This window comes from Molossus molossus, unplaced genomic scaffold (genome assembly GCF_014108415.1).
Source record: "Molossus molossus isolate mMolMol1 unplaced genomic scaffold, mMolMol1.p scaffold_m16_p_1, whole genome shotgun sequence".
In the NCBI taxonomy this organism is placed as follows: Eukaryota; Metazoa; Chordata; class Mammalia; order Chiroptera; family Molossidae; genus Molossus; species Molossus molossus.
In genome coordinates this window covers 30,724,492-30,738,161 of record NW_023425344.1, presented here as the reverse complement: position 1 = coordinate 30,738,161, position 13,670 = coordinate 30,724,492, and the positions used below count along the sequence as shown (strand labels likewise).

The 13,670-nt window shown below is 34.5% G+C and overlaps 1 protein-coding gene across 2 annotated transcripts in view; it reads right to left on the bottom strand.

Moving 5' to 3' along the window:
* Positions 1-13,670, bottom strand: part of SLC30A9 (solute carrier family 30 member 9) — an 80,777-nt gene that overhangs the window by 21,270 nt on the left and 45,837 nt on the right. For both annotated transcript variants that reach the window (XM_036267615.1, XM_036267614.1), the window contains 5 exons: positions 9,721-9,776; positions 7,354-7,489; positions 2,950-2,989; positions 2,085-2,156; positions 1,322-1,429 (listed from right to left, as the gene is read on the bottom strand). In XM_036267615.1, coding sequence (XP_036123508.1) covers positions 1,322-1,429; positions 2,085-2,156; positions 2,950-2,989; positions 7,354-7,489; positions 9,721-9,776 — 412 coding nt within the window. The remainder of the gene's footprint in view (positions 1-1,321; positions 1,430-2,084; positions 2,157-2,949; positions 2,990-7,353; positions 7,490-9,720; positions 9,777-13,670) is intronic.

Sequence of the window (13,670 nt, the reverse complement as noted above, 5' to 3'; positions counted from 1 at the left end):
GAGGAAAGGAGAGGGAAAGAGAGAAACATCGATGAAGAGAGAACATTGACTGGCTGCCTCCTACATGCCCCCCACTGGGGATCAGGCCCACAACCTGGGCATGTCTTCTGATTGGGAATTGAACCTGCGACCTCTTGGTGCATGGGTCCATGCTCAACCACTAAGCCACATCAGCCAAGCACAAATTTAATTATTTTTATTTTAAAATATATGTATATAAATAATCCTAATGAAATCACAGGAATAATTAACTAGAAAATATTTTGTTTCTTGGCATGTTATTTGAATTTATTTAAATTAATTTAACTAATTAAGATTTAATTCATGTGAAATACTCTTAAAAATTTTATGATTTGACTGGTTGACATTATTATGTAAAGAAAGTAACCTATTAAAAGTTGACTTACTCATCAAGTTTCACTTTTCTTAAGCCTAAATTTTTGCTAAGTAATAATTTATGTCCAAAAGAAGACAATTAAGATAAAGTTAACCAGAAAAACAAGAAACACTTTTAGAAATATTCTGGATTACAGTGAACATCAGAGAATGCTGTTTAGTCTTAAAATGATTATTCAAAATGAGAAAGACCTATCCATATTTTAGAGTACTTTAAGAAACATTGCAGAACTATGAAAGCTCATCACCTCAAATTATTTAAATATGCAAGAACAAATGGGTAAGAATGGAAGTTCTATTCCAAGAGAATTCCAATGTCAGAAATTTGAGTCTTTGCATACTAAATGATTCTTTAGAAAATAAAAATAAAATGATTTTTCTGTCTTCTGATTGATCTGTATTGTATTGGCCTTCAAAACACTTAACTAGCTACCAAAATGAGGGTGGAACCAACTTGAGTCAAGGAAATAGGAAAGCAATAGCACTTATTGGTACTAACAGTGGAAAAGACAAATTAACAAGAGCCACAATATTTATTAATTTATTTAGAGCTTTAGAGTTCATTAGAAATCTCTCTTGTATTTATCTTAATAAACCTGTGAGGTCAATATGACAAATATCAATACTTCTATAGGTAAAGAATAATTGCATAATTTATTAAGTCACAGTTAGAAAGATTTAGAGCATTACAGAAATACTCTATTAATAGCCTTCTTTATTTCCAAGAGAAATTCCTAACTCAGAGAAATATTACACTTTTACTGACCAAATGTTTTATACAAATAAGTTAATAGGTTAGTATAAAATTAGCATCTAACAATCTACTGGTTTAAAATTATTCAATGATATAAAAGAAAATTTTCACATATTAGAGAATTATTTCAGTAGTACAAATCAATCACTTTGTAATATAAGAAATATTTACCTGTCATAGAAGTAAGGCCCATACAAGTGGCTGCTATTGTCACTCCCAAGACTGCTGCAGTATCCTCCAATAATATAACATTTGTACTAGGATCACGACTTTCCATTACTTAATCATTGAGGGAGACACAAGAAAGAAACTTTCTGAAATCTTAAATTGATACTCTCAGGTAACATTTTAATAAATATCCATTTAAAATTAAGATATAAATTATGTTTAAAAATGTATGAGATCCTGATTTTAAAAATACCGCTCAATGCAAACAATTTCTTGGCTTACATGTTCAAATTGCTTTCTTAAGTTATATAAGTATATACAGAAATACTGTAATTTACTTAAGTTAAATCCAAATATAAAGTGTTCATGTTCAAATTACATTACATTTCTCTCTTTAAAAGAACTGATGTAGCCTGGGCCGGTTTGGCTCAGGGGGTAGAGCGTCAGCCCGCAGACCGAGTTGCGGGTTTGATTCCAGTCAAGGGCATGTACCCTGGTCTGGGTCGTGCGGGAGGCAACCAACTGACGTGTCTCTCTCACATCGGTATTTCTCTTTCTCTCTCCCCCCTCCCCCCCATCTGAAAAAATATCCTCAGATGAGGATTTAAAAGAAAAAAGAATTGATATATATGTAAGAGTCACACACAGGAAAGACACTGAGATATATTTTATATAGATAGATCTATAAAGAACAAAGCAACAATACTAGGCAATTTTAAGCAAAAAAAGGAGATGAAATAAGATACCTGGTTTCTAAAATACATACCATACTTGTAAAATGACATTCCCTTGGCCTGAGCACTCCTACGAAGTTCATTTACAGCAACAAGAAGTGTTGCTGAAAGAAAAGCATTCATATCAGCAAGAAAGAAACTTCATGCCTCCAAACTTTAAAGATGGCATCTCAAAAGATAAATATGTATACTACTTTCATGTCAGGGTTGGAAATAAGGAAAAGTTCTGCATTAACTAGTCATTACCAAGGCCCCAATTAATCATCACAACATAATGAATCCCATATTTCTAAACCATAATAATTTAAACATCATTACCACAACAAGAGCTTTAATTGATTGGACAGCTGTTATTTGGCAGGCATCACACTAAGTAAGCACAATCACTTTTGATCCTCCCCGTCTTTGAGGCACGTGGTGTTATCACCATTTTTTAGACGAAGAGGAAGGAAACACTTTGCACAGAAAGTGACAGTGTTTTAGAAGAAAACATACTATGAGTAAGGCAGTGAATCAGGCAGTTTCATACATGACAGTAGAACTCTGTCATAATACCATAACATCTGAAACTTTCAGAAACTCTGAAATATGTGTTGAAAAAAAGACAGCCTTCTCTGATTAACATATTAAAACCTAGTTTTTTTAGAACTCCGTATATAGTTATATTTTTATACTCCATTTCAAATGTTTTGAGTTTTATAATATGATGCTCAAGAAAAAATAGCTTTTCCCTTGCCCTATCCATTATGGGAACAGCCACAGTACATCATTACAAAAAATTTACTCCTTAAAAGTAGACAAAGCTTAGATTCCTATTCCCACAGGTTTTTTTTTTAAACGAACTGCTAAATATATATTACTAAATTAAGAATAAATAAATACTATGACAGTACATACCTCCTTCAGATACCAGTGATCCTGCTAAAATACAATATGCCTAGAAAATAAATATTAAAATAAATCATAAATTAATATTTCACTAAAAAAAAATCACAATTGTTCATACTTTGTAAGGTTTAAAATGGAAACATGAATTTGAATTGAAGCCTTCCCATAAGGATCTTGATGGGAAACAGCTCAAATGAGGAAAATGAAATAGATGGTCTCTTCATATGAGGAAATAAATAAAAGCTTAAAAATGTGATGGCCGCCCTGGCTGATTTGGCTCAGCGGTTGGAGCGTTGCACTGCAGACCAGAGAGTCCTGGGTTTGGTTCCTGCTAGGGGCATGTACCAAAAAAAAAAAAATGTGATGGCCATCTATTTTTTTAATACAGTAATATATATATATTTACACACACACGTGGGCAAAAGTAGGTTTACAGTTGTAAGTACATGAAACATAGAGCTTATTCTTGTATTATTATGTTATTTTCCATACATGCCCACCCCTGGGTATAACATACTATTGTACTAGGTTACAAAGTACCCCACATTCCAAAATGAGGCACTGTACCAGTGTATTACAGAATGTACATCATGACCTAACTTCAATTCATATTATAAAAGATGAAAGAATTTTTAATTAGTATAAAAATTTTTGAAGTTCAAAATTAACACAAATATTTGAAATCTGGGGTTGTGAATACCAGATGCAGGAAGATCCACTCCCATACTCAAATAACTTCTGTATTTGTTTGGATGTCAAGTACAAAGAGAATTCTTTCTGAATTCTGATTCAAAAGGTAAGTATAAACAGTAATCAATTTTTTTCGGTAACACTCCTTTACTTGTAGTCCCAGGACACTCTTAGTATTAAATAAAGATGTCAAGAGTAACTTTAATCCAAGATATATAGAAAGAGTAAACTAGCAACACAAACTTTAAAAAATTTTAAATGCGCACTAGCCAGGTAGTTCAGTTGGTTAGAGTGTCGTCCCATGCACCAAGGTTGTAGGTTTGATCTCTTGTCAGGGCACATATAAGAAGCAACCAATGAATGCATAAATAAGTGAAACAGCAAATCAGTGTTACTCTCCCTCTCTCTCTCCCTCTTCTTCTCTCTCAAATCAATACATACAAAAATTTGTTTTTAATTTTTATATGAAATTCAAACCAATCATCTGTAGAATTTTTTTTTTAAATCCTCACCCGAGGACATTTTTCCATTTTTGCTCAGAGTGGGAGGGAAAAAGAGAAAGAGAGAGAGAGAGAGAGAAACATCGACGTGAAAGGAACACATCAAGTGGCTGCCTCCTGCATAACCCCAACCAGGGCAGGGGACAAACTGCAACCGAGGTTCATGCCCTTAGCGGAAACCGAACCCAGGTCTCTCTGGACCACGGGCCGACACTCTAACCACTGAGCCAAACCGGCCAGGGCTAGAATTTTTAATATTACCTTTCTGGACCCCTAAGCATCCTAAAATAGAGGTTTGAAAATTTTGAACCCTGTCCAACACTTTCATAATTCTGTTGAAGAAGCTGAAATTTCCAAAGGCTACATGATTTGCTTGAAATGCTACCAGAGTAAGAACTACAATATAGGCTTTCCAGTTTCAATTCTAAGCTCTTTTCACTCAGTCAGGCTGCCAATCTGAAACATAGTAACTGAACTTTCTAGTAATTCTTTTTAATCCTGTCTCCTTCCAAAAAGGACTTAAGACACACTTATCACCCAAGGAAATGAGACACCATATATTCACCAAGATTCCAAGATAATACTTAATAAATATAAATTGGTCTATGGTGTGCTGAATCTATTATTTAATAACAGTCATTATCTGATGGAAGGAATGTCATTTAGCTACTGAAAGATAGAAGAGCTTCTAGAAGCTTCAAAACTTCACCCTGGCCGGTTTGGCTCAGAGGTTAGAGCGTCGGCCCGTGGTCCAGAGAGACCTGGTTTCGGTTCCTGCTAGGGGCGCATACCTCGGTTGCAGTTTGTCCCTGGCCCTGGTTGGTCGTGCGGGTGGCAGCCACTCGATGTGTCCTTTTCACATCAATGTTTCTTTCTCTCTGTCTCTTCCTCTCTCTCCCTCCCACTCTATCTGAACAAAATATGGAAAAATGTCCTCAGGTGAGGATTATAAAAAAAACACAAAAAACATATACACAATTGAATATTTAATTAATCAATCCCTAATTCCAGAGTAATTCATTTATTTGCCTCTATAAAGTAACATTGTACAAATTAGATGAATGCTAAGGCAGTGAGATATCTATAACATGGCCAAACCTTTGCAGAATGGAGAAAATATCCTTCTTCATTTTATTTTTTATTTAAAAAATTTTTTTCTTTACTGATTTTAGAGAGAAGGGAGAGAGAAAGATAGAAACATCGATGAGAGAGAACATGGACTAACTGCCTCCTGCATGCCCCCAACTAGGGATTTGGCCCATAACCTGGGCATGTGCCCTGACTGGGAATCAAACTGGAGACCTCTTGGTGCATGAGTCGATGCTCAACCATTGAGCCACAATGGCCAGGCCCTTCTTCATTTTAATTATATAAAATGTATTAGGGTAAACAACCAGTCAATAAAAACTATAGAAAAAGCCTAGTTTCATAGGCGTGTTATTATGTAGGTATATAGGTGTAACAAGAAGTTAAAATGACATTAACTCCAGCTCTGGCCAGTGTGCTCAATGGTTAGAGTGTAGCCCCGTGAACCAAAGGTCAAGGGTTTATTTCCAGTCAAGGGCACATACCTGGATTGCAGGTTTGATCCCTGGCCCCAGTTGGGGCATGTGCAGGAGGCAACCAATCGATGTGTCTCTCGCACACTGATGTCTCTCTCTCTCTCTCTCTCTCTCTCTCTCTCTCTCTCTCTCTCTCTCACCCTTCCTCCCTCCCTTCTACTCTCTCAAAAAAAAAAAAAAAAAAAAATTTAGTGGAAAAAATATCCTTGGGTGAGGATTAACAAAAAAATAACAAAAATTTTAAAAATGAATGAGATTCACTCCAGTTGAGAACAAAGTCGATTACAAGTACCCCACATTCCAAAATGGGGCACTCTCCCATCTATTCAAGCCTTGCACAGGTGGCCCAATCCTGGTTTTACAACTCCTAGTTCCACACCCACTAGCCTACATAAGCACAACTGAGGTCAAAGAAGCCAAAAGTAAAAATTTCTTTGGAGAAAGCTGTTGAGATTGCACAGAAAGCTGGATGTGTGTCCCTAGAGGTTAGTGATCACAGTGAACTGTATCTAATGCACACCCAATTTATAGACAAGTCTACTAACCAATATTATCTGTGTCAGCAGAGCAGATATCTGGGTTTGGGGAAAAAACTGCGCTCCCACAAAGAATGTGTCAAAGATGTGTATTTTAACACACAGGACCCAGACATGGAATTGAGTAGGGCGGTCTTCTGAAAAGACACCAACTGCCCCAAGGCTTCTTGCTAAATGCAAAGCAACCTCAGCAGAAATAGTCTGGAATTTTTTTTTTTATCCTCACCCGAGGACATTTTTCCATTTTTTTGTTCAGATATAGAGTGGGAGGGAGAGAGAGGACGAGAGAGAGAGAGAGAAACATCGATGTGAAAGGGACACATCGAGTGGCTGCCACCAGCACAACCAACCAGGGCTGGGGACAAACTGCAGCTGAGGTACATGCCCTTAGCGGGAACCGAACCCAGGTCTCTCTGGACCGCAGGCTGACGCTCTAACCGCTGAGCCAAACCGGCCAGGGCAGTCTGGACTTTTTATACCAGGAGACGCAGAAGGTAAGAGGGTGTGTGTTCTACATGACCAAACTGTGCTCATCAAGGGAGCTAGCCAAGCAAGGTAATCTCCATTAAGTGCCCGTGACAGAAAAAACAAAAAACAGCTTTAAATCTCTACAAAGGTCAGAGGAAACTGGTGCAAAATGACAATGATGCCAAAAAAGTAGTGCTGTTTGTCCCCTATTCCTGCTTTCAATGTTGCCAGAAGCAACCTAGGGAGTAGGAGAGAAGGGTAGAAACCCTGGGTGGAAAGATATAAGGTGACTATGTTCCCATCTTCCCATTTATCCAGTGTAGGCTTCTTACCAGGGGAGGAAATGAGAAACTTTACCTTAATATACAACTCCAACATATGACTATTACATGGGACTGGATATTTTAATAACTGATGAGAGATTATTCTTGGGGCTAAAAGTGAACAAATGTCTTCAACAGAAACTAAAAAAATTAATGGAACTGCCATCATTAAATTGTATGAATTTAGAGGTCATCACTACAGATACATAACCCTTTATAACAGTCAAGAAGGTGTATGTTAGCCCTGTTCTTTAATATCAATATGACTAAGGCATTCCACCATACTTAAATACTATTTCATGTTACTTCAAAACTGAGGGGGGAAAGTGATTACCCAGAGCAGAGATTCCATTGGTTGAGGATTAAGCAAACCCATAATTCCATGGTACCAAGATAATCCTGCACCCATCATGAAAATACCAACGCCACTTATTAGTGAAGCAATGTAGCGCATATTTGAAAATCCATACCTGAAAAATAAAAACAGTAATATAGTTTACAAGAAATACAAATTGTTTCCTTTCAAAATATATGTTTACTAGGTTAATGAAAACAAAAAAACTTCTTACAATATTAAGATGTTATGGTTTTATATTTAAATAAAGTTGAAGTGCCCAACTCAAATCTAATCAGAAAGTCAACATAAAGGGAGGGAAAACTGCAAGTTCTTTGAAAATACATAAATACAATGAATATAATTTAATACAGGAATATTTTGCTGATTCCTTGTCTATATAGTTTATTTTAATTTAATAGAAGTACTTTAATGTACTACAAATGCTTGTAAAATTAATATTTTTTAAAAATACATTCAAATGTTAATGAACAGGATAACATTTAAATTTCCTTGTAATACAGCTTCTAATTGAATTATTTTGGTCTTCTTGTACAGCCAATCGATGATTTATATTACCTATAATTTGAGGTTGGATACTTGTTGCTGGTTCTATATACTTTAGCACACAGCAACTTAACTTCTAGGACTAAGAGCTCATTTTCTGGGTGTTTTTATGACAATTTTTAAAATCTCAATCATTTTTCAAGTATCTTTGGTCTTTATGTACATTCTTTTGTATTTCTGAATATACCAATAAAATACTGAGTATTAACTTAAGAAATATGACATGCTATAAAAAGAAAAGACTCACTCCTTAATAAAAATATTTCCTAGGAAATTTACTCCCAAACCCAAATTCTATGGCACCCTTCTGGCAGATGAAATTAAATAAGAATGCTTATTAAAAACTGATTTTTATATTTTTTGTAAATATATAATCTTGACATAGGGAATTCTTACTTTATAAATGTATAATGTTCTATGGGCTTGATTTAGAAAAATTTTTCTTCTAAAAGATTTCCCCACCAAATACATGCGCGTGCGCGCACACGTATGTAAAGTAAATGAAGACCTAAATTAAACAGCATTATTTTCATAATGAATTTTCAAGAGACTTGTAGATTCTTACTGAAATTTTTAATTCAGTAGATCTGCACTGTCCAAAATAAATCATTACCACACAAGGCAATTTAAATTTAGCTAAGTAAATTTTCAAATGTTTGCACTAGCCACATTTCAAGTGCTCAATAGTCATATGTTGCTTAGTGACTAATATATTGAATAAATTTTGTAGAAGATTTTGCAGCACTAAAATAGGTTATTGAAAATACTTTGAGAAAAAATCTTCACAACCATGTTTTTAAAATTTTATTTTACCATGTTTTAAAATTTTGGGTGTATAAAACTGCTCAGAAAATCTAATAGGCAGAAAATGTTATTATTTATAAAAAAAACAGTAGTATCTTGCTTTTAAGTAAAGAAAGGCATTTATAAAGCACAGAGGTAGACTCCTTTACAGAAATAAAAGTGTATTTTTTGTCTTAAGATTGATCAAATTCTATTACTGAAGTATGTTTCTAAAAATGATGCTTAAGGAATTCAAAAGTTTTAGCTGGCTATGTTAGAAGCAACAACAAAAAAATCTCTATCAAACAACTGGTAGGAATCAAAATAATATATTATAAAAAGCATACGCATTTTACAAATAAATAATCTAAAATATTAACAGAATGCTATTTCCAAATCACAATAAGAGGATTTAAATAGATTAACTATGGATTTACTAGATGGTATCACTATTTTAGATTGAGTGCTCTATTAGTCTAAGTATGAAATATATGTTTCCTTGGACCAAATAAAACAGAACTCTAGCCTGACCAGTGTGGCTCAGTGGATTGAGTGTCATCCCATGGACTGAGAGATCCCAGTTTGATTCCCAGTCGGGGGCACATGTCCAGATTGTGGGCTCGATCCCTAGTGGGGGACATGCAGGAGGCAGCCAATTGATGTTTCTCTCTCACATGGATGTTTCTATCTCTCTCTACGTTCTTCTCTCTCTAAAAAATCAGTAAAAACGTATTTTTTTTTAAAAAAAAGAACTCTAAAATCAAAATATGTGCTTTATTTTTAATTATCAAATATAAAAGAACAAGATCTCTATGCCATGTTACAAAGCACATAAATAATTTAAACTCTATTTTCAAATTTACTTTGACATAGCAATGAGTATACGTCAGTGGAAGAAATGACCAAGTCTTTAACACAAACTGCAGGTACATAAACAGTAGGTTTCTAAAATTAAGTTGCTTTTATTTCAATGACTTGCCATGAAAAGAAACAGAAAGATAAAGGCAATGTCCTTACGGATGAGTAGGATCTGGTGTTTGAACAGACTTACTGATGCCCAATGCTAGTAAACCCTATGGAGAAGAAGGAAAAAGGTAAATAATCATTAGCGAATGGGGAATAAAATGTGGTAAAGCCAATCTGGAGGATGCAATCTGAAAATGACAAAGAAACACAGATACACATGTCCAACAGCTCAGCAATTCTAGTTTCTAATACTTACCCAAGAGAAAGAAAAATGAACACAAAGGAGTTCAAAACATCATTGTTTATAAAGATGAAAAATCTGAAAGCAACCTAAAGTCCATCGCTGAGGAATGGCAAAATAAATAATGGGATAGCCAAACCATAAACTACTTCTACAACAGTTTAAAAGAATGGAGTCGAGACAGAGCTTTATGTACTGACATGCTCAAAGCTCCTAGACATACCAAGTGTAAGGGTTTTGAAAATGCAAGTTTAGAAACAGTATATATAGTACAGAACTTACGTTGTGTAGTTTTTGTAAACTACATATAATGTAAAGCAAAGGGGAAGGTCTAGAAAAATGCACGTTTAACTATATTTTTACCTCGGAGGAGAAAAGCAGGATTAGGGTGGTCTATAATATCTGTGGTGTTTTTATATATGAAGGATAACATGTATAAGTGTACAAATAAAAGACTGTCAAATTTTAAAACAGTAAATATTGTCTATTGATACATACATTACTAGTAAAACAGCAAAACCATGCACAGGAATTTTACATATCAATTTTACAGAGCAGTGATTTTGAGAGATATGGAAGGAAAAAATAAAGGTGGAGGACTAGGTAAAACTAAGATTTTATTTCTCAAAAAACAAAATACACACACAGCCCTGGCCGGTTTGGCTCAGCGGTTAGAGCGTCGGCCTGTGGTCCAGAGACACCTAAGGGTGCGTACTAAGGGTGCTAAGGGTACGTACCTCAGATGCAGTTTATCCCCGGCCCTGGTTGGGTCATGCAGGAGGCAGCCACTCGATGTGTTCCTTTCACATTGATTTTTCTCTCTCTCTGTCTCTTCCTCTCTCTCCCTCCCACTCTATCTGAACAAAAAATAAAAAAATGTCCTCGGATGAGGATAAAACACACACATACACACACACACACACACACACACACACACATACACACCTCTGAAGTAAATTAGGCAAAAATGAGAACATAAATTTTTAAGTTTTGATACTGGAAGACTATTACAGGTTTGTTTATTTTTCTACTGGACTCCAAAGGAAAAGAGTTAAAACTACCTAAAAACTGATGGCTTTTCAGTGAATTAAACTAAGAGAATCAGGATAAATTAAAAAGAACATATAATTTTTAACCTTGTATATTAAAACTGAAATATTTATTAATTCACGCTATGCATATATATGTGTTTATGTTTATGAAATAGTCAATGAGTATTCAATTTTTATTTTATTTATTTTTAAATTTTTTTCTTCACTGATTTTAGAGATAGAGGAAGGGAGAGGGGGAGAGAGATAGAAACATCGATGAGAGAGAACATTGGCTGGCCACCTCCTACATGCCCCCCACAGGGGAAATGGCCCACAACCTGGGCATGCGCCTTGACCGGGAATCCAACCAGCGACCTCTTGGTGCATGGGTTGACGCTCAACCACTGAGCCACACTGGCTAGGCTAGTATTCAACTTTTAAAATCCTTAATATTAAGGTTGTCTGTGCAATAAAGTGTGGGATATTATCAAGTATTCTATAAACTTAATATGAACCATATTTATTAGTTCTCCTTATAAAAATATCACAGATCCTCTCATCCTGTTCTCCTCCAGAGGTAAGGTAGCATTAGTTATGTTTGATATTCCTTCCAGACCTTTTCCTGCTCATTTACAACACATGTATATATGTGCATATAAATGCTACATATATATACCTACATTTGTTTGGTTTATAGCATTAATGAATATTAACATCTAGTAGTTGAGAAGCATTATTAATGCTCCCCCTTTTGTGATCATCTTTCCTTTTTAAGGTTTTCCTCACACTATCGTGCAACTGCTTAAATGTTGTCTTGGCATATCTTTCTAGATGTTTTGTATGTATGACCTGCTTACAGAAGACGAAGCAAGGACTGTGTCTTCTTCTAAACACTTAATACATAGCAAACTCAAGTGTGCAATAAACTATACCTAATAATGTACTGTGTATTATTAGCAGAAAAGATTTCTCAAATGAACTGTTGCAGAAATTATAAAACAGTATCATTAGAGACACAGGTCTAATTTAAAAATTGGAGGTGCTTTATTCCCTCAAAAGATAAAGAAAAAAATAATACTGTAGCATAAAAATATAATAATGAATTAAAGTTTTAAATGTTATTATAGGTCTCAAAAGGACATGATAGATACAATTCCATCTATTCAGTAAGGCCCAGTTGAAATCTTTTTCATCGAAGTCTTTCTGGCCACTCTAATCAAGACAAACTGCTCACCAAGGAGTTCTCAAAGAACCTGGTATCATGTGATCTAAGCTTTTATTTAACTCTATTACTGTTCAATCTGTTACAAAAATTAATTTGGTTTTCTAGTTACAAAACTAACACATGCTCATTGTAAAGAATTTCAAACAGTAGAGAAGAGGGAACCATTTACGAATTTGGAGTATGTTTCAGACTGTTTTTTTATACAAATGTATATAATTTTTAATATTGTTTTGTATATAAAGACAGTACCAGATTTCAGACAGGTGTATGCGTGTGCATTTTTAAACAATATGATCACATCTACATAACGTCATTTTGCACTTCATTGTATGAACATTTTCTAACATACAGATAGATGGATGAATTAAAAACAAAATAACAAAATAAAAACAAAAAATCCCAATAGAACATTTCAATAAATCCAATTCATCCATCACTCAAGCTCTGACAGTTACAAACACATGATCACATCTGTTTTATCTAATCTATACCTACTCCCCCATGAATACTCTCAAGTAAATTCCAAGCACTATACCATTTAATTTTTAAACATTTTGGATGAATTTCTTAAAAAACTAGGTCTTTTAGAAAATATAGTGACAAGACTATTATCATACTTTTTAAAATCAACACTAATTCCAAAATATTATCAAATATCTACATAGTAATCACATTTCCACACAGGAAAATTTTAAATTTTGAGCTAAACTTCACATACAATGAAATGCACAAATCCTGAATGTACAGTTGAGGTTTGAAAAATATACACACATCTGAAACATATATTCCTATAAAGACACAGAACCTTTTCATCACCTCAAAAAAGTTCTCTTGTGCTGCTTTTCAAGAAGTCCTCCCCATACCAAATGCAACCATTTTCTGAATTTTAAACCAAAGATTAGTAAGTTCTATTTAGAACGTCATATAAATGGAATCACACAGTAAGTACTCCATTGTGTTTGCTTTCTTTTATTCAACATATTGTTGGAGATACATACATACTTCTACTGAATAAGTACCTCATTTTTTATTGCTTGTGTATACCGTACCACAATTTGTTTATCTCTTCCACTTTGATGAATATTTGGGTTAATTCCAGATTTTTGTCCATTATAAGTAATGGTGCTATAAACATTCTTATACAAGTCTTTGTAGACATTCATTCCCATTTTCCTTGGGAAAATACTTAGGAGTAGACTTACTGAATTATATAATAGGCATCTGTTTACAGGAAACTGACAACATTTTCAAGAGTAGTTTAACATTTTACACTCCACCAGCAATGCCTGAGAAGTCTGGTTACTACACATCTTCAGCAACATTTGGTTATGAGGGTTTTTAATTTTAGCTACTATACTAGACATGTAGAGATGTCTTCTTGGGGTTTTAATATACATTTCATGATAACTAATGATGTTAAGCACTTTTTCATGTGTCCATTGGCTACCATTTATGTATCTTTACTTGTGAAGTACCTATTCAAATACTGAGCCTCTTAAAGAAA